This window comes from Microtus pennsylvanicus, chromosome 16, assembly GCF_037038515.1.
Source record: "Microtus pennsylvanicus isolate mMicPen1 chromosome 16, mMicPen1.hap1, whole genome shotgun sequence".
NCBI lineage: Eukaryota > Metazoa > Chordata > Mammalia > Rodentia > Cricetidae > Microtus > Microtus pennsylvanicus.
Window position 1 is genome coordinate 30,924,509 of NC_134594.1, and position 22,706 is coordinate 30,947,214.

Here is a 22,706-nt window from a genome sequence, read left to right on the forward strand (position 1 = left end):
ATGAAAGAAGCAAAGTGATGTTAGTCACTCTTTAGTCTTGATAAATGTCAGTCTTTCCTGATGTTCTTGCAACAACTTAGTGTCTGAATGTCAGGGAAGAGGCTCATGTGATTAAACTGAGAGATTAGTGGGCAGCTCAAGGTTGAGATAAACAAAAAAAAAAATCCAAGCTGCGGAAAAGAACTAATGAAAATATGTTTGGAGATGAGGTCAGGTTACCAGCTAAATCCACAAGACACACTTAACTTCCACTTCACAAAGTTTATTGAACATTAAGAAAAAGCACAAGCAGCAGAATCACTGGGATATCAGAACATTAAACATTGATTTCACCACTTCCCAGCAGAAATGCAGATATTTATGAGGTTATTTGTGCTGATGGGAGTATGGGTCACATCATCACAGGGAAGCAAACAGGCCTGAAGATCACCACTGAGATAACTCCCCAGATATGCAGCCTCTGTGTGTACAATAATTCACTACAAAAATTCAAAAGAATATCTTAAATAAATCTACCTGCACTCTACAGTTGGCTGGGTACCTTTGTGCATCAAGGGGATTGAATCAGTGAATTCAACCCAGGTAGGTACCTTCAAGTTTGATATTATAAAAGTTTAAGCAAATATTTAAGCTTTAGGAATAATTTACAGTTCCAATATTAACCTTTTCCCTCTAATATACAAAGAATTCTTGAAAATCAGCTAGCGAGAGGAACAACTAGCTTAATTTACCTAGAGTAGACCAAAGTAAAGTATGGACAACACATGACTGGAAAATCCAAGGTTGAAGTACAGTATAAAGCTCAGTCCTTAAAAGATGTCTTTGCAATCCTGCTTTATCATACTTTCTCCCCATTCATGGTTTCTTTTAGTTACTCTTTTAAAGGATTTTTGTTTTCTAAGAGTTCATGCCACTATATAGCAATGAGTGGGCTCGAAATAGCTACATAGACCAGCCTGGCCTTCAACTTACAGAGATCTGCCTGCCTTATTGCCTCTAGAATGCTGGAGAGTAATTTGCTAACCCACCCTCCTCATGATTCCATTGAGGTTACGACCTTGAATCTCACCACATTGTTTCACATTATTCTACTGTTTTTGAATAGTCAGAGTACATCTTTCCTGACAAATAATAATTAATAGGAATAAGAAAGTGAATATCCTCATTTTAGCAATGTTTTAAGAATGAGAAGACAAAGCCACTCTCTCAAACATACACAGTAACCTTCATTCAAATTCAAATGTAGCTTCATCCAAAAGCCGGATCATTCTGTTCACATTCATCATAAAACATAACTTTCTGGTTACTCTACTGACTACCTAGCTGCAGGTACCATTGATTTATAGATTTTCCTCTAGCCAACTAATATACTTATCTCTCATTTTTAATCCTGAATGTAAAAACACCGGAGCTCTGGTAAATGACATGGCTCCATGGATTCCTTTCTCCATGTGGTCATGGGTAACTTGGACCCCAACATTTCTAAGCCGTGTGACGTAAATGAGACCATCATCTCGTATGATGTCATGTTCACAAGTCAGGATGTAGGTCCGGGGCAAACTCTGTAATTGGGAGTCATTGGCTAACAAAGGGAACAGCCTATGATCCATAAGCGCCACATAGGAAGCATTCAATTTCCCAAAGATGGGCTCCGTGTAAACATGATTCTTTTTATACTTCTCAGGAAGGAGGTCACTCCAGTTAACAAACTTGAAGAGGTGTCTTGACTCTTCAGGCATGTGTTCATTCTTCAGTAAAGCCTGGGGCAGTGTTTCATCTTCAGTCAAATATAGGCATGCCAACTTAATTATCACCTCCCTGGACAGAACTGGACCATGTTTATAGTCTTGATATGATGGCAGAAAGGTGTCAATCAACTGTAGGCCAGGGTATATCAAGGCTTGTGCTTTAATTCTGTCTTTGAATTCTGGATCATTCTGTAACTAAATATATAACGAATACTAATGAGTTAATAGCTCTCAAACGAAAGGATTGGTAGCTTCAGTTTAATATCCTGTGGTAAAATAAATTTATTAAGTTGAAACATTGTTGGTGAATTTCTCATAAAATTGACTTATTAATGTAGAGGCGTGAGTGTGTCACTTTCACCCGTACAGAAACAATGCATATTCTGTGGCTCACACAATTGCTCGTGTTTGACATCCAAATAGGAATATGATCAGAAAGATAAGAAGCATCCTAGGAAACTATAATGATTTTTTTGTTTGTTTCTTTTTTTTTTAAGATTTATTTATTTTGTTTACAGTGTTCTGTCTGCATGTATGCCTGCAGGCCAGAAGAGGGCACCAGATTTCATTACAGGACGTTGTGAGCCACCATGTGGTTGCTGGGAATTGAACTCAGGACCTCTGGAAGAACAATCAGTGCTCTTAACCTCTGAGCCATTTCTCCAGCTCCCTTGTTTGTTTCCTTTAAGAAATTTATCTTTTAGCCACGGGATGGTGGTGCATGTCTTTAATCCCAGCACTTGGGAGGCAGAGGCAGACAGAACTCTGAGTTTGAGGCCAGCCTGGTCTACAGAGTTCCAGGATGGCCAGGGCTACACACAGAGAAACCCTGTCTTGAATGCCCTCCTGCCCTCCCTTGCAAAAAAGAAATTTTGCTTTTGTTGTTTTTAGTAAAGTCATACTATGCATCTCAGTTTGTTCTGGAGCATTCTGTCACTCTGTCTCAGCCTCACAAGTGTCCTACGAATAAACATACATTACCAAATATAGTTTCCCTAAAATGATTTTTGACCTAAGTAATATAATGGGCCAAAAGTATAACTATAATAGAACACAAATACCAAAACTCACATATAAAATCTTATGGAACTTGACATGCTAAAGGAGACAATTAATATTTATCTAAGTAGTGTGGCATGATTGAAGTGACAGAAGATAAAGAATATAATTTATGAAAATCAGAAGATCTGGAAAGGAAGTGCAGAGCGACCTAGGTCAGAGCAGTTCTGAGATAGAGATTTCCAAAAGATCAGGGTTGAGCAAGTGACCTGGCCAAAGCAGGCCTGGGGCAGTGAGCTCTGCAGGAGTGAGATCAAACCAGCTCCCTAGGCTGGAGCAGGCCTGAGAAAGTGAGCTCCATGCAAGCAGGAGCAGATCCAGACCAGGGACATTTGTAGAGGCAGGACTGAGCTAGCAACCTGGGCCAGAGCAGACCTGAAACAGTGAACTCCACAGGAGCAGGTACAGGGGAGCAACTGATGAGTGAGTGGGCCAGAGACAGAGATCACTGTAGGTCTGGATGTGAATATGGGACCTTCAAGAGAGTAGACCTAAGTCAGGGCCCCTGTGAGTCTAGGTGTGAAGCTGGGACCTTCAAGAGTATAAGCAGGAACCAAAGATCTCTGCAGGTCCAGGCATGAGTCTGGGACCTCTGAGGGAGTAGGCCTGAGCCAGGACCTCTGTGGGTCTGGGAGCACCCAAGTCTGGGACATCCAAGGGAGTAGATTGGAGACAGAGACCTTTGTAGGACCAACCCCAAGCCAGGGACCTCTGCAGGAATGGATCCTGACAAGGGACATTTTACAGAAACGGGTCTGAGCTGTCGACCTAGGCTAGAGCAGGTCTGAGATAGCAAATTTCAAGGGAGCAGAGCAAAGCTCAGGAGCACTGAGTGACCTCCAGGAACACGGAATGACCAACGGGGTACTGACTGTCTCATGAGGAATAACCATCTGAGCCTTGGATTCACTGGCACCTAGAAGATTAATCAACAGAATCACAGACAGCCCCAGACACACACATTAGAGGAAAAGATGAGTAGAAAAGAGAACAACACACACAACACCACAAAGAGCAACATGACACCAGTGAAACCTAAAGAGCCTACAACAGCAAGACTTGAGCAACCAAATATAGATAAAGCAGATAAAAACGATCTATAAAATAACTTCAGGAGAGTGTTTGAAATTCTTAAAGAGAAAATGAGAAATTCCCTCAAAGAAATGGAGGAAAAGACAAACAAAAAATTAGAAGACATCAGCAAATTCCTTAAAACCAAGAAAAAGCAATCAAACATATGAAAGAAACTAATCATGACTTGAAAACTGAAATAGAGACAATAAAGAAAACACAAGCCGAGAGAATTATAGGAACAGAAATCATGAGAAAATGATCAGGAACCATAAACACATCATAAACAGAATACAAGAAATGGAAGAGAGAGTCTCAATCACTGAAAAATACATCATCAGTCAAAGAAAACATTAAATATAATAAAACTTAGCCCCAAATACCCAGGAGATATGGGACAACATGAAAAGGCCAAATATAAGAATAATAGGTATAGAAGAAGGAGTAGAAGTTCAACTCAAAAGCACAAAAAATATATTTAACAAAATCATAGAAGAAAACTTTCCCAATCTAAAGAAAGATATGCCTATGAAGACACAAGAAGCTTACAAAACACCAAATAGACTGGATCCGAAAAAAGTTTCCTTACCACATAATAATCAAAACACTAAACATACAGAGTAAAGAAAGAATATTAAGAGCTGCAAAAGAAAAAGGCCAAGTAACATATAAAGGTAGACCTATCAGAATTATACCTGACTTTTCATTAGAAACAATGAAAGCCAGAAGGTCGTGGTCAAGTGTTATGCAGACATTAAGAGACCATGGATGCCAGCCCAGACTACTTTACCCAGAAAACCTTTCATTCACCATAGAAGGACAAAACAAGATATTCATGACAAAACCAGATTTAGCCAATACCTAGGTACAAACACAGACCTACATAAAATAATAGAAGAAAAACTCCAACCCAAGGAAGATGGCTACATCAACAAAACCACAGAAAATTGATGGTCTCATAGCAGCAAATCCCAAAAAAGGGAAAAATGCACAAATTAACATCACCAATAATAAAAACTAAATTAACAGGAGATAGCAATCACTGGTCATTAATATCCCTTAGTATAAATGGACTCAACTCACCTATAAAAAGGCACAGAAAAAATGTAGAGCTCAATAAAAATCAATTTTAAAAAAGCACAGTCTAACAGATTAGATACAAAAACAGTATCCATCCTTCTTCTGCATACAAGAAACACACCTCCCTCTCAAAGACAGACATTGTCTCAGAGTAAAGAATTGGTAAAAAATATTCTAATCAAATGGACCTAAGAAACAAGCTGGTCTAGCTATCCTAATATCTAACAAAAGAGACTTTAAAATAAAATCAAACAAAAGAGACAAAGAAGGACATTACATATTAGTCATAGGAAAAATCCATCAAGAGGAAATACTGAACATCTATGCCCCAAATACAAGGGCACCCCCTTATTTGAAAGAAACACTTCTGAAGCTTAAATCATATATTAAACCCCATACACTAATAGTGGGAGACTTCCACACTCCACTCTCACCACTGGACATGTCAGTTAGATGAAAAATTAACAGAGAAAAAAAGGAACTAACAGGTATTATGACTCAAATGGACTTAACAGATATCTATAGAATGTTCCATCCAAACATAAAAGAATATGCCTTCTTCTCAGCACCTCATGTAACCTTCTCAAAAATTGACCACACACTCGGTAACAAAACAAACTTCACCAAATGCAAAAAGTGTGGAATAACCCCATGTATCTAATCAGATAAATTTTATATTGAAATACAAAATAAAGTGAATGGGAAATGACACTACTCTGTCAATAAAGTATTTGTTGATACACGTTCGAAGGCCTGCTTACAGATGGCCGGAACCACAAAAGCTGTGCATACCAGCATATGTGTGGATAGGGTGGACAGAGGGGGATCCAAAAAGTTAACTGACAGTCATCCTAGCTGACTCAGTGATCTCATGTCCGGTAAGAGATCCACTTTCAAAAATAAGGTAGAGAAATACAGGGGAAGACATCTAGTCAACCTCTGACTTCTACATGCGTGAGTATACACATGAACAAGCACTTGTAAACACATACATTTTTTGTAATGTATATACTCACATAAACATATACACAGAGACATCAAATGACAACTGTTGCACTGAAGGTGGAGAAAAGGAGAGAACAATCGTTCTCTAGGCAGTGGTTGAAAACTCCACATGCTTTAAACCAAAAAGAGCTAGAATAGATGCTATGATACACTCCCCATGGAGGACAGTTTCTGGGATTCAAATTTCACTAGTTCTCTGCTGTCCTGAGTCAATAAATCCCTGTGCTAAACCCACTGTGATAAAATTTTATGGTGAAAATATTGTCTTTATCTCTTAAGTTCTTAGTTTCAATGTTTATTATTATCAAAAAGATTTTCCAATAAAAACCATCACAGATACTCATTTATACCAATGTCTTTCATTATAAATTCCAAAATGTGGATTCTAGTACACATTTCTGAAGGATTTCTGAAGGCGATAAGCCAATTCCCCTATAGAGACACTGGTGATCAGCTAAAGGTTCCTTTTCACTGAAGTTATGAAAGAACTGGCCTTGTCTAAATTTACCTAGGACACTGAGGAAGACCTTAGGAACAGCAATGGAAGTCTTGACCTTGGCAAGTCACATGGAGCACAGAGTCTAACCTGGCCCAAAGTACCTGACTCTTGCAGCACAGAAAGGACACTTGGTGGCCACATCTCTGCTTTTCACGGTCTTTCCACATCTGACAGCCTGTTGTGACACCACACCTGGGCCTGTGGGAGAGGCTTCACCCTTACAACAGAATAAAAAGATGGCCTAACACTGTCCAAAGTTCAGGCCCTTATTCCAATTACCCTGATGCCAGAACCTTGGAAGAAAAAGCAGTACAGCTGTAAGACTGACTTCCGTCAGGCTTTTGTGAAGAGGACCATAATAAACACCATGTCTGAAATTGCTTGACTTAGTCCTAAATAGAATTCCACTAGCCACTCCAATGAAATGCCAAGGCAGTTTGGGTAGCAGTTAAGCAAAGGTTACATTTGGCTCCCAGTGCGGCTGGTGAAACATAGCGCACAGAGTGCAGCAGAAGGGCATAGTGGCAATAGCAGAGCGTGGGCCCTAACATCCCAGCACAGCAGAATCATCACGAAGGTAACTCTGTGTACTGGTTTCTTTATTCAGCCTTCCACTATATGCTCCTAATCCCAGACAGACAGACAGGTAGACAATCACAGAATATATATATATATATATATATATATATATATATATATATATATATATATGAGAGAGAGAGAGAGACGCAGACAGATAGACTACACACACACACACACACACACACACACGGGGGTGGGGGCAGACAGACAGAGACCATGGACGGGGAGGAGCATCTTTGTGCATGTGGAGGTCAGAGGACATCTTCCAGGAGTTATTCTCTTCCTCCAACATTTTGAATCCAATGACAGAACTTTGAACATCAGGGTTGGCTAACCAGCATTTTTACGCAGTGAAGCAACTTTTCAGTGACTGATAACTCATTTTGTTGCAGTTATTTCAACTTCAATTCTATATTCCTGAGCTTCCGTGTGAAGTTTGCTTGTCTAGCGTTCAGTGCCCCTATCTATTATATATCCTATCTATCTTAAATCCCAAGTCAAATTTAATTTTCAAAAATTAACTGAAGGATTAAAATGTACCAAGTTAATGATTCTGTACTAGCCAGAACCACAGGCTATCAGTCTGGCAAAAACTACTTCATTTTTTTGAGTATTTATTAATTAATTTCACCATAATCATGAGCACTTGTGTTTGCACATGTTAAAACTTCATCAAGAGCATCAGTTCCTAAACTCACAAGTGATTTACCTCGATTTCAATGATCATTTCCCACCTTATGTTAGACACTGTATGCACTGTGCCTAAAACTTGCTCAGTTAAGGGAAAGGTGATCCTGTCTTTATTTATCAGTTAAGTTTTTTTTTAATTCCTTTTCTCTTGACACTTTCTGAGCCATTGCAAATGTGCCTATCCTAGCCACACATCTTTATTGAACTAGTGCATCTTTCTCAAGGATTTGCCATCTTGAAGACATCACGGTTCTGCTCTCCACGGACGTGACAAATTTTAATCTCTCTTTGTTCGTTTTGAACCACATGGTTTAGAATAGTGTCAGGGTTTTTTTTTCCCTTGATGGTACATGAGAGAAAAATGTGGTGTGCCACCACCTGAAAAGGACAACTTTGAGGATTTGGTTAGTTTTTTTTTCCCCCACAGTGTGGGTCCTGGACGTTAAATCAGGCCTTACGTCTTGGCAGCAGATGCCTTTGCCTTCTCCACTATCACATCAGGCTGCCGTGTTTCTTTAAAACATGAGAACACACACGCTTTGCACTCTGGTCCATCTATATCTTGTCTTTCTACTAGAAAAACCTGACCTGCTTTAGAAGTTTCTTTAAAAAAAAATAGTTCTGTTATTCTGAGAGCCTGTTCATGCACCTTACGAAACAGAACACTGAAGTGACTCAAGAAAGATTTTGAGTATTTTACGGGCTTATATGATATGGTATTTCATAACAGTTGAATAATAAAAGGGATAGTAGTCTTAAGATGAGTTAACTAGTCCTAAAAAAGGAAACATTATTGATTGGACTAAATTTCAAATAAAAATAGAAGTATTTAGGAAAATTTAATAAATACATACTCTGAGACTACATCAAATATATACAAGGAGGTCAATCTATGTAATAGAAATGCTACAAAGTATTCATTTTCTTCTACAAAAGCATTTGGGGGAATATAGGTCATGTGTTGGAAGCTAAGTACCAGCAAGCATCATTCTCTGAATTCTAGCCTTGAGAGGTAAGAGCAAGCAGCCTTACGCTCCCACTGCCACAGGCAAAAGCAGCTCCTACAGCCATGACTTCACTGCCTTGACGCATTGAGTATTGCAAACAGGAGCTGTTATTGCAGTAGGCAATTAAAGCTAAATCTAAAGTAACATCCTGAAAAAATGGATAATCTTGTTTATCTTAAATTTCATAGCTAATGATTTGAAACAAATGCAAATACACCTAAAACAGTGCTTCTTTTGTGTTAGGATTAAAACATGTATATAATACACACAACATACCAGTTGAACCACTGCTGCTGCCAAGGTGCCCCCAGAACTGTCTCCCATAACGCAGATGCGAGAGGGATCCACTCCATATTCTGCAAGAACCTTATCCTGGAGAAAGAACTTGCTTGCAAAAACACAATCTTCAAGGGCAGTTGGAAATCGATACTGAGGAGCAAGTCTGTAGCTTTAGAGGGAAATCAAGAAGAAACACAACAGAGCCCTTGTTAAAAATATGTAACTAAATATCTCTTATACTCCCCAACAGATACACTGATATCTTGGCCCTACTCTGAATCACTAATGTCACCAATTAACCCCAAGATAACATGGTAACATTGGTCTTAAAAGTGAGGAGTAGATTCCGGTTCAGGGTTTCAGGTACTGATTCTAAGGAGAAATGCCTCAGACAGGTGACTTAACCCTATGAAGCCTGTATACTTCCATGGTCCTCAGTGCACTTGTTGACACAAAAACAATTTTAAAACGCTGATGAGATTACCCAGAATTTTTAAATGCCAAAAACTGAGAGTAAATTATTGACATATGACTTCAATTATAAGCATATGTAGGTCCATATTCTTTAAAATTGTAGAATTTCATATCACAAACTGAACATCAGAATTTAAGCCAACAATCATTATGGAATAGGAACATTCTAAGTATACCAAAGGATCTTACTCAAAATTTTTAATTGTTTCATAAGACTAAGTACTAACAGTAATACAGTGTCTTTTCATTTTTCGCTTTGCTTCATGTGTGTGTGTCTGTGTGTGTTCTGTCTTTGGAGCACACCTCCAGTGGGCTACAACATTTATAATTCTACCAGTTTAATATCTATTAGAATCAGTGAATTATTCACATGTTTATTTTAAACAATATCAATCATATGGTACATGTAGATATTTGTATTTTAATCTGGGTCTTACATATTTGAAAATTAGTATAATATGAGCAAATGACATACAAATATCATTACTCATCAAGGAAGACAACCACAAGTACCTAAAAATGTGCAGAATTCTAAAACATTGTACAATATATCACACCATTTAAAAAGCTAATTTAAAATGATAGTATGATAAATTTGGCTAAATTATTGCAGGAAATGCACACCATTATTACTATCTTAATTTAGATATTTCTCAAAACTCACACAATATGTCCCCTTAGCAATAATTAGTTATGAGTAGGGCAGAACTAATCTCTCTAGTATATCCTACTTGCTGACAATATACTCTCAACTACGAAATTTTGAAGTATTTGAATTTTCCCAAAGTTTTCACCAAAAAATACTAGACTCAAGAACAACACTAACTGCGCACTCTTTTATAACTAGGTCAAATAAAACCCATCATCTTAAGCATGTAATGAGTATGCTTTCTATGTATGTTGCTTGCAGATCAAATAATCTGCTCCTGTAACCTAGGCGGGTGTCAAGTCCTGAAAAAGCCAAGTTTAGGTAGTGAGAGCCAGGGCTGTGGTAAGACATGCTATCATCCCCTTACTCTATTCCCACCACAACAGCACCAAGCTTGTTTGCCGTCCATCTGTTCAGGTCATCACTGGTTGATATCTCTGAAACAATAGAAACGAATATCAATTGATGTGCTGTAATTAGAAAATAATGGGAACTCACCAATACCTATGAACATGATAGACATGTGCATTGTGATTAATGGCGGAAACCCTGCAATCCCCGCTTTTGTCGCCATGGAGTGCAATACTCTGTCAGAGCTCAAGAAAAAAAGGGATGGTCTGTCACTCATTAGCACCATATTTCATAAAACTCTTGGTAGAGGAATCGAGAAATCTGGCATTAAGTTAAAAATAACATGTTCACAAATTCAGATATTTTTCAAAGTTATTTTTAAAGAAACTTTTCAATGAAGGAACATCAACTTACTCAAAGCAAGGTGTAATTTTAGTGTAATTAAAACAAATGAGATTTTCCTTTGCTAGGCTTACATATTTATGTAAAGTCATGAATATTTATTTATTTATTTATTTATTTTGGTTTTTCGAGACAGGGTTTCTCTGTGGTTTTGGAGCCTGTCCTGGAACTAGCTCTTGTAGACCAGGCTGGTCTCGAACTCACAGAGATCCGCCTGCCTCTGCCTCCCGAGTGCTGGGATTAAAGGCGTGCGCCACCACTGCCGGGCTAGTCATGCATATTTAATAAACTTATAAGTAAACTTCATATTCCCTTTCTGCATAGAAGATACAATTCAATTTTTATTAAAATCAAATAATAACATGTTCTTAAATTTGTAGTTCATTAAAAAAGTTAACTGTGGATATAATCAACTTAAAAGAATTCGAAAGGTTAAAAAAAGAAAATGTTTTACTAAACTTTTAATAGATAGCAGTGACAAGATTCCTTTTAATTAGCAATATATATTAATTCACCTCAAGATCATAAATTGGTATTCATCATGTTAAATGTCAAAACATAATAACCACCAGCAAATAAACTAGATAAAAATCATAATTTTTGGTTAAAAAGTAATATGTTTATGTAAATATATGTAGGCAAACACAGTTGAAATACAGAGTTAGAGGCAGAAAGTAGGCAAAATAAGAAAATAGGAATGGAAGATCTATACTTCGACGTGTGACAAAATGTTTATTACTAGATGGCCAGTCCATCTGAAATGTTTCTTCACGATTAATGCGGTCATATTTCCACATTATGGAAGGTTGAGAGAGAAGGCAGCAGAAATGAAGAAAGAGTGGTGAGCAGCCAGGAATGAATGAACAGGGAGCAATCTAAGCAATAGTCTACGTAGGGAGGACAGGAACAAGAAGATGCTCAAAACTGTGTGGCCGGAACATGTCATAAAGCATAGGAGCTAAAAGACAGTTCAAATAGAGCACAGTGGTCATTACTGGGGGGCATTCACCTTTCTCGTGTTTGTGGAGTTATTTCCAAGCTTACTCTTTTTTATTTTTATTAAGTTTTTTTTTTAAATACAGTCTTTTCTTATTTTACATAGCTATCCCCATTCCCACTCCCTACCCTCCTCAGGCTCCTCAGAAATGGTAAGACTTCCCATGGGGAGACAACAAAGTCTGACTTCACATAAAGGCAAGACCAAGGCCCTCCCCGCTAAGTCTAGGCCGAGTAAGGTATCTGTCCAAAGAGATCGTGCTCCTAGATGCTATTTCAAGCACGAGGGATAAATCTTGGTCTCACTGCCAGTGGCCCCACAGACTGCTCAAGCCTCACAATTGTACCCGACATTCAGTGGGTCTAATTTGGACCTATGCCGGTTCGCCCGCTGTCAGTCCAGAGTCAGTGAGCTCTTACTAGCTCAGGTCGGCTCTTTCTGTGGGTATTACCATCATGGTCTTAACCCATTTACTCATATTATTGTTCCTCCCTCTCTTTCCCTGGAATGAGGAAACAGATGCGAAGGGAGGGAAGAGGAGAACATGAGGGAAGGAGATGCTCAAGAAGGGGGAAGGGCAGTGAGGGAGAGAAAGGAAAGAGATATCTTGATTGAGGGAGCCATTAACAGACAAGCAAGAAACATAGCACTAGGGAAATTCCCAGGAATCCACAAGGATGACCTCAGCTAAGACTTTAAGCAACAGTGGAGAGGGTGCCTACACTGGCCTTCGCTTGTAATCAGGTAGTTGACTACCTTAACTGTCATCAGAGAACCTCATCCAGCAACTGATGGAAGCAGATTCAGAGATCTACAGTGAAGCACTGTGCTGAGCTACCAGAGGCCAGTTCATGCTTACTCTTTAAAACAAGAATATGCTACATCTTCTACATTAAAGTAGATCACATGATCCGTTAATGGCCAGTTATAGCTGTTAAAGAATTCTCATGATCCATTATTGACCAGTTACACAGTCCATTTCACAGTAGAATTTACTGAACTTAAGTTCAGCAACAATGTTAGAGACTAAAAACAGGATGTGTATGGAAGAAACAAGTAAAGAATAAAGTAGAGAAAAACATGAAACCAATAACTAAAGAAGTGCGCACTAAAATATTAGAATATTAATATCTGTAAAGTCTGAATAGCTTATTTCACAGTGGTTTCAGCTTTTCATTTGTTTTAAAGTTGTAGCCACAAATAAAGGGATAATGTAAAGGAAGATGAATAAACTTATTTTATACAAGCTAACAGTAAAGAATATTAGTGCAGCAAAGGGCATCGCTTTCAGATTACACAGCTAAAAGAAAGAATCGAAAGGAGAGAAAGACAGACATGGGCACAAGTCTCTGAAAATAAAGCACAATTAGGTAATAACTAGAAAGAGTAACAGGGTTCAACAGAGGTGAAGGCAGAAAAGACAGCACATACTGACGAGTCAATAAAGGGGTTATAATTGCAGAAGAAACACAGTTCAGATGATGATTTGGAAGGAAATATGCTAAGGAAAGCAGACTTATCTTGACCAAAAGATAAACATGTCTTTTCCCAGGACATAAGTAGAGAGCAGTGAAGAAGGGATCAGTAAGATACTAGGAAGATGCCAGTAAGTGTGAAATGGGTAAGAAGAGAAGTGGACTGGGAGGTGACAAGCATATGGACTTATGTGCTGGAAGGAGCAGGTAAGGTTGGAAACAGGATGGAGATTTAGAAATGTCATTGGAGCCAAACAGAGGGACTATCTGCTTCTGAGAGGTGGCATTGTCCAGCCACTGTCACTTGGATGGCCTGGAGAACCGAAACCCTGGAGGAGGAGCTAGAAGCCCTGGTTTCTGCCAATAGGACTGTTGCTTCCTCCCTTTTCGAATTCTTTGAAAACCTTCCTTAATCATTTGCTTCTGCAAAACTAAAATGCTGGCGATAAAATCAATCCAAAAAATGCTTACTCAGTAGGCTGCTCAGCTGAACACATTAACATTTTAATTTATTATATTTTTATTTTGAATTTACTCTTCTCTCATTTATTACATCCGGACCACAGTTTCTACTCTCTCCTCTCCTTACAGTCCCCCTCAACTCTTCTTTCCCTCAAATCCACTCCTTCTTTCCCTGCAGAAAAGAGAAGGCCTCCCAGGGATATCAACAAAACATGGTATAGCAAGTTATACTAAGACTGGGCACACCTTCTCAGCTTTGCTTGTCTTGAAATTTTTTACAGCCCATGAAGAAAAAATACTGGTTATAACAAGTTATAGGCTCACTGAAGAAAGGAGTGTTATCACTTGTTTATTACATATGTTAAGTATACAGTATGATAGCCCAATATTTTGCTGTACAGTGAATCTGTAAGTCATGAAAGTTTAAAATGGTGTGTCTGTCTATCTGTCCATCCATCTATCTATCATCTATCTATCTATCTATCTATCTATCTATCTATCTATCTATCCATCTATCTATGCCTCTGTGTGTGTGTCTGTCTGTCTTAGCTACTACATTCTTTCCCCTCCAGAGATGAATCCCTGGGTTATAGTCAGTAACTGATTACTCAGCTTTATTTTATTGTATCATTTTAATACAAAGTTATGCTTTGGATTATAAGTGTCTATATTATTGTTGTATTACAATCTACAACTTCAACAAATGTTAACCGTGGTATGGCAGTGATTATATTAGTTCAGATCCAACAGTTAAAGAACTTTGTACACACACACACAGAGAGAACCTGGTTCACATCAATGTTTTATACAATTTGTGTCATTGGCAGCTTTTTGGCTCAATTCAGAGTTTCTTGTTTACACTGTCAAGTCTAGGCAGTATATATGTTTATTTAAAAGTAAATTTTTCCTAACAAAACAGTCTTAGTTCCACATGATGCTTTACTTACCAATATGTGTGAGCCATAACCCATACATTCCAATGTATCTCTGTTAAGAAGCAAATATTATTCAAGTCAACTTTATATTGTTAAATACTCTGTCAATGCATAGCACTTATTTTAATATTAATATATGAACAACACATATATCAGAAGTACACTTACTGCAACTTCCAAAGACAAAGATGCCACCGTGAATGTAAATGACAGCTGGCCTCTGTCTTTCAGACTTCCTTTTTGGCAAGTACAGACGAACAGGAATGTCACTAAAGTTTGTGTCAATCACTGTAATGTTTTCGTCTGAAATTGGTTTTGTATAGTGAGCTGCTGCTATTAATGAAAATACTTCTTCATATTTCATAAGACCTATGTTTTCAAATAATGTGCCCTATAAAAGCAAGACAAAATTTTGAACAGTGAGCATTTTTAATAGCAATAAATATGCACACATGTAATGATAAAATTAAACAGTGATCATACTCTAGAGGATTTATTTTATTTCCTAACAGTATTTTGGTAGCATGAAATTCTCAATACATTTATCAAGCACAAGATTGAGTTCATGAATAATTCATTATGGATAGCAGATGGCTCAATACAATACCATTGCATTGAGTAAATAGTGGTTGTTATAGGTTAATAAGAAGATGAGTCATTTTCTTGCATAGCTGTTAATGATTTACCCTTGCTATATAGTAAATCATCTCCTTCCAAGCCTCAAACAAGAAGCTATTAAACTCATTGGATCACACAAAAGAATGAAGACTTGAATGTTGTACGGAGGACACCACTTGCTTGTCCCGGCCTCCCAAAACCAAAATAAACAAACAGAAACTATATTAAAACCATGCTTGGCCCACTAGCTCTAGCTTCTTATTTGCTAACTCTTATGTTAATTTAACCTATTTCTATTAATCTGTATATCACCACGTGGCAGTGGTTTACAAAGATTCGACATGTCTGACTCTGGCGGCTCCATGGTGTGTCTCCCTCCACCTTCCTTCTCCCAGCATTCAGTCCAGTTTTCACCACCTACCTAAGTTCTGCCCTATCAACAGGCCAAGGCAGTTTCTTTATTCATTAACCAACAAAATCAACACATAGACAGAAGGACCTCCCACACCACGTGAAAGTAGGAGAAGAACTTGTTGAGAAAATGGATTCCAGCAGACACAGAACGAATCGAGAGAAGGGAATTAATCAGGGAAACGTATAAATCTATCAAATGATAAATAAATAAATGCTTGGAGATATTAAGCTGATATTGACCTGGAAGCTTAATTCCTACTTGCTAGCTTTTATAGGGTTTAAAGATGCTATGCATACTGCCAGAGAAGCACCAGTTTTGTTCAACTGTGAACCCTGTGAGCTACAATAACCACTGGACTAGCAAGACTTGCCCACTTTTAAAGCAGGGGTTTGACCATCATGGGGATAACCAACCACAATCTTACTGCATTTTAGTACCATCACGAAGGATGAAATTTATAACTAATTCCATGTTTCGTTAAGAATCTGTGGATAGACAGGCCATAGGACATGGGAGAGAATCTACTACTGCCACTGTGTTAAATGTAGATTATTAAACGGACTCTTAATGACTTACTCTTGGACCCATAGATCAGTACATCTCTTAGTCCTCATCAGAGAAGCTTCTGTTTGTAGTAAACTGTGATTAATAAAGAGAGGCAAAATGGACTAAGGTGAGGAGTATAAAAGACTAACGAAGGTTCAACTCTAAATGGAACATCCATAGTGCCTTCTCTCCTGCCCAAACCCAGAGACCATTGCAGAAGAGGGGACTGAAGGACTATATAAGCCAGAGATATTGACTGAATACAAAGGAAGAAGGTTCTCAAGGTACAAAATGACAGTTTAATGAATTCTCTGATTGTGACAGCATGCACCAACCCATGCAAATTCAAAACTGGCTAAATCCCATAGTGGAAGAGAGCAGTGAACATAAAGTCCTGCTCCCAGCCAAGGAGCTATTGGCATTTTTAGCCAGTCAAAGAGGGAGAATCAGCTTTTTTAAGGATGTGGCTTCTGGTACATCACCTGGCCTCCTGTGGATAGCCAAACATCCAAGAGTATTCAGGCAGTACAGACTGAACTTGATGGGTGCTTATGTGGTGTTGGAGGAAACAACACAGGTAAGGAACTTTGGAGGGTGAAGTAGGGCATTTCAGGAGTGGTAAATATACACAGTACTTCTCTGTGTAGCCAAGGCTGTTCTGCAACTCACCCTGTGGACCAGACTGGCCTTGAACTCATAGAGATTTGCCTGCCTCTGCCTCCCAAGTTCTGGGATTAAAGGCACGTGCTACCACCAGCTGGCTTATAATTTACTCTGTTATAATAATTTATTTATAAACTATAATTTTATTTAAAACAACATTTTCTGAAAAGTGGCATTTTATGTATGTTCCAGCATTATTTTATTTTGTTGGTCATTCAATTTAGTGTTATAAAATTATCTCTGTGTGTGTATGTGTTTGTGTGTGTAAACATGTTGGCCGTGTGTGCTTGTGGAAGTCAGGTATAAACTTGGCTGTTTTCCTTATCATTTGAACTTGTTAAAGACAGGTTCAGTTGTTCCATCTGTATAAGTCAGTCTTTCTGGCCCAGGAGCTTCTAGTGATCCTCCTGCCTCTACCTCCCCTCCTACTGTAGGAGATGCATGCTACCATATCCCACAGTCTGTGAGTTCTGGAGACCTTGGGGCAGAAACTAATGCTTGCACAGCAAATGTTTTGCCCTCTATGCTGTCTCCATCATCTCTAGTTTAGTTCAGTGTGTTAAAATGCTATCCAGTAACTATGTTACTCATAGTTCATGTCCTCTATGGAAAAGCTATAAAACAGCATCTTCTCTTCTTAAGACGACTTGAAGCCAGAAGAATTCACCTTCTATTCATGAAATTGAAGACAGGCTCTTTTTAGTATTTCTGATGTGCCATCTAAAACATTGCTGACCGATGTTAAATTCAGTTAAATCATTATATATTTTTATGTGTCTAGAATATTTCAGTGCATTTACTGCTGTGTCTGCTTCATGATGCTAAGGTTATAAATGAATACAGCTATTATGCCCATCTACATTAATGGTGAGGGTACCTACTCCAGAAAACCCCATGGCTGATCATTGTTACACAGATAGTAAGAACAAGGTAAAATGGTTTATTGGGGCCAGCAGTACATATGGTCTTCTTTGTAGAATTAGCTGCTACATTATATATCTGAAAAACAAAAGTTAAAAAAAGATAAATTCTAGAAGACTGTAACAAGTAGGAGATCAAAATGGTAGTTGTATAAAAATTATGTTTGAAGAGTGACAGATGGTATCAGAACTGTTGTTTCATTATATTCAAGATATTTTTAATAGTATAAAACTCTCAATTTAAAAACAAGTATACATATATAGGAACATACATATAAGAACATCTATTAAGAAAAATATCCACAACCAGATAGTTTTAGGGTAGAATTTTACCAGACATTCAAAGAAGAGTTAAAGTTAATACTCCTCAATTACACAAAATAGAAACAGAAGGAATATTGACAAATTTATTTTATGAGGCCACAGTTACTGCTGTATTTTTTTAAAAAAAAAGAAAGGAAGGAAGAAAGAAAAAAAGAAAGAAAAACGGCTCATGAGAGAAAGACACCAAACAACAGAATTCATGCAGAGGGGCTTTTATTAGGGTAACTGGAAAATAAAAAGAGAGAAGGAGGGAGACCAGCCTCTCTATGCCCTTAATATTAAAGGACCCACATATGTCAAAGAAAGAAACTCAAAGCATACATCAAACCCCCCACACTAATAGTAGGAGACTTCAACACTCCTCTCTCACCAATGGACAGATCAACCAGACAGAAACCTAACAGAAAAAAGAGAACTAATGGAGGTAATGAATCAAATGTACTTAACAGACATCTATAGAACATTCCACCCAAATAGGAAAGAATATACCTTCTTCTCAGCATCTCATGGAACCTTCTGGGAAATTGATTGCATACTCGGTAACAAAGCAAACTTCCACAGATAACCACCTGTGTCTTATCGGATCACCATGGAATAAAGTTAGAATTTAACAACAATTCTACCCCCCAGAAAGCCTACAAACTCATGGAAACTGAACAGTTAACTACTGAACTACCCCTGGGTCAGGGAAGAAATAAAGAAAGAAATTAAAAGTCTTCCTTGAATTCAACGAAAATAAAGACACGACATACCCAAACCTATGAGACACTATGAAAGCAGTACTAAGAGGAAAGTTTGTAGCACTAAGTGCCCACATTAAAAAAATGGAGAAAGCTCACATTAGAGACTTAACAGCACACCTGAAAGCTCTAGAAAAAAAAAACGCAGACTCACCCAGGAGGAGTAGAAGACTGGAAATAATCAAACTGAGGGCTGAAATCAACAAAATAGAAACACAGAAAGCAATCCAAAAAATCAAAACAAAAAAAAATGAAACAAAGAGCTGGTTCTTTGAAAAAATCAACAAGATTGACAGCTAAAGAAATCCATAGAATCACAAGGACATATTTTTTTTTAAAAAAGCCACACAAAAAGCATCCACCATAATCAAGTAACACTTGAGGGGTCATTGGAAAGCCACTGTTATAGAAGATTCTTAAACTTTTTACACACACACACACATACATATACATACACACACACACACACACGGAGTTACCAAATAACAGAGTTAACAATATCCAAATTAGACATCTTTTACCACCAACTAAAAAGTCCAGTGCCAGAAATAGGTTGGGTTTAATTGATTAATTGACCTAATCGGCCCCAAGAAAACCTCCCAAAAACTCAAGTCATTGCCAAGACTAATGGCTGCAATCCACAAAATAATGTTATGAAAATATCACCTACATACCTCATTCAACAGGAAGCAGTTGAGCTGCTGCCCAACTAGAGCTCTTTCCCCTACTGACTATTGTTCATGGTACTGGAAGGCACTCTGATTACCACCAGTAAAGAACAGTAAAGATTAACCCAGCTATAAACCCTGTGATTTACAGTGTTCCTGGTTGATAGACTCATGCAATAGTCGTACAAACATTGTGGGAGTTACCAACCACTCTCTGACCGGATTTTAGAACCCATGACTGACTCTGCTTCAGTGGCTAAGACCCTGAGACTGGATAGGTCAGAGGCTTGGGGAAACACAAATATTATTAGTTCGTTATAGGCTAATAAATGACTCCTAATGAAATTCTGTGATTCGCATAGATCTGTGTCTTGCTCAGCCATATTTAGAGAAGCTTCTTCCTGTGATATATGGGAACAAATACAGAGACTTACAACTGGACAATGTATAGAAAGTGAGAGACTTTTCTATATTCATTTTCAAGTGGGATGTCTTCATCAAACCCCTCCCCTCAAGTCTCAGGGAGCCATATGGAAGAGGAGGTGAAAGGATTGCAAGAGGCAGAGGAAATAGATGATTCCAAGGAGACAGTGTCTCCCAGACACAGCAGGACGGACATACATAGGATTCAGAGACCGTGGAAGCATGCATAGGGCTAGACAAGCTCAAACTAGATGGGGTTCTGGTGCTAGGAAGGGGAAATGCACAGGAGCTACTATCATTAATCAAGTAGCTATCTCAAACCAATCACTGCTTGCACTGTAAAAATTAGTTTTATCCAGTGGAGTCTTGCTGGGTATATAAACCACACTGAAGGGTAGGCCCATGTTCAGCACAGATGGTCAACACAAAACAAACTCTATAGTATTCTGCAGTTTTCTTTGTCCAATATTTTTTTAGGCATTTTAAAATATCTTACTGGTCTTTTCCTTGTAACTTATGGCTTTCAATTTTGTGTTTCTGTAGTTGTATATGTATGTGTTGTGGTTTTTTTGTCTGTTTCTTTGGGGTTTTTTTGCCTGTTTATTTTCTAAAGAAAGAAAGAAGGGGTGGAATTGAATGGATGGGGAGGTGAGGAGTGTGTGGGAAGTGATGTGAGAGGGGAACCATCATCAGAATATAGTATATGAAATTTCAATAAAAATATGACTGGGTTTCAATGCATATATATACAAAGCACTGTAACACTAGACTGATCTCAAAGTAAGTATTAATTTCATATGCTGATTTTTTAAATTGTGGGTTTTTAAAATTTTATTTATTTTTATGTTATATGCGTTGATGTTTTGCTATGGGTGTCAGGTCCCCTGGACCTGGAATTATAGACAGTTGTGAGCTGCCATGTTTGTTCTGGGAATTGAACCCAGGTCCTCTGGTAGAGCAGTCAGGCTCTTAACCACTGAACCATCTCTCCAGGCCCCCGTATGCTGACTCTTTATTTTCATGTATAAAATTGAAATAATAGTAACTTTTTCAGAGTAAAATTGTAGTAAAGAGATCTGAGAAAATAGACTAAATGCCACTATCACTTCTGTATGTTATTAAAACACATTTGGTATAATTGTAAATATATTGGTTTTACTAACTTATAATGACAACATCATTATCATTATAAAAATTTGTTCAATAGTTAATATTGACAAATATTATCCAAATAATATACCCAATATATACCCAAATAAAAATTTATTTGGAAGCCTCAGTAATGCAAAGAATATGCAAATTTTCTGTAAACAAAAAGTTTAAGAACCACCTTTAAAAAGAAAATCACTAGAACAACAAATGATTAAATGCATCAAAAGTTTAAACTTAATGGACATAAATGAGTTAGTTTTCAAGGACTGTATGAGCCTGGGTATTACTGAGAAGATTAAACATATCCAAACTTCCTGACAATTTCTAAATATTCTTTGTAGATAATACTATTTCTTTTATGCTGATGTTGATATATGGTCATTGCATGGACCGGTTTAGTAAACATTGTATGTCCCTGTGTCAGTAGGTAATCAGTTAGACACCCTAGTGATTAATTACACATCAATATTATCTGATGTACATATCACAAAGAAAGCCAGGTGGTGGTGAATGCCTTTATACCAGCACTCAGGATACAGAGGAAAACAGATCTCTGAGTTCAAGGCAAGTCTGGTCTACACAGTAAGTTCTATGACAAACAGGGTCACACAGAGAAACCTTATCTTGTAAACCAAAACCAAAACTAAAACTCAATCCAAAACCAAATGAAACCAACCAACCAACCAAATACCAAAAACAGAAACAAAAAAAGAAAAGAAAACAGAAATCTCTTTCAGACACTTTGAATTAAAAGAAGTTTCAAATATACTTATAACATGGCATCCCAGTTCCCCCAGTAAAAAATATATTACCACAAATGATGTCATTTTTATGAGAGCATCCATGAATCTCACTTTCCAGGGTTCTTCAATATTCTCTGGAACAGGTGTATAAACACAGTAAGCAAATAGAACACAAAAGAATCCGAAGCACAGAGTTCTGCACCCCATCATAAAAATGTTCCAAACCTGTGTGTCGTGATAGTCAACGGCATCTCATATATAGACTGCAGAGCAGTAAGACAAAGGTAGGTGAACTCTCTGAGGTAAAACGACACGACGGTTTTAGCAACAGGGCCATGACATTCACTTCTCAGATCAAGTTGAAATTGGTTATGCAATCGCATAGCTTTGTGGAAAGAATTTACTACAAAAAGACTAATAAAGCATGCAGCAATGGCGAAGTCATATGAGAGCAGGCCTCCTCCTTCACCACATAACACCAGGAGAGCAGAAGCGTTATGATCCTAAGTAGAGCACACCAAAAATAAGGACCAAGAGATCCCTTTGTTCTCTTGCCATTTTGCAAGGAGTAGTAATAAGAGTTTTAAAAAGATAAAATATTAGGTAATGTTCATTTTCAGCCTTGAGGCTAACACCTACACCATAGGTTATTAAGATCCAGCTCTAGCAATCTTGGGCATATACCCAAAAGGTACTCAGTCATACCAAAAGGACAGCTGCTCAACTCTG

General features: G+C 37.8%; 1 protein-coding gene across 1 annotated transcript; it reads right to left on the reverse strand.

The window, feature by feature from the left end:
* Positions 1-1,340: 1,340 nt before the first annotated feature.
* Positions 1,341-22,184, reverse strand: LOC142836493 (arylacetamide deacetylase-like 2). Its single transcript, XM_075950787.1, has 5 exons — positions 22,047-22,184; positions 14,934-15,156; positions 10,511-10,580; positions 9,018-9,189; positions 1,341-1,943 (listed from the first exon to the last, which is right to left on the reverse strand). The coding sequence occupies exons 1-5, from the start codon at positions 22,182-22,184 to the stop codon at positions 1,341-1,343; spliced, it is 1,206 nt and encodes a 401-aa protein (XP_075806902.1).
* Between the last annotated feature and the right edge of the window lie 522 nt (positions 22,185-22,706).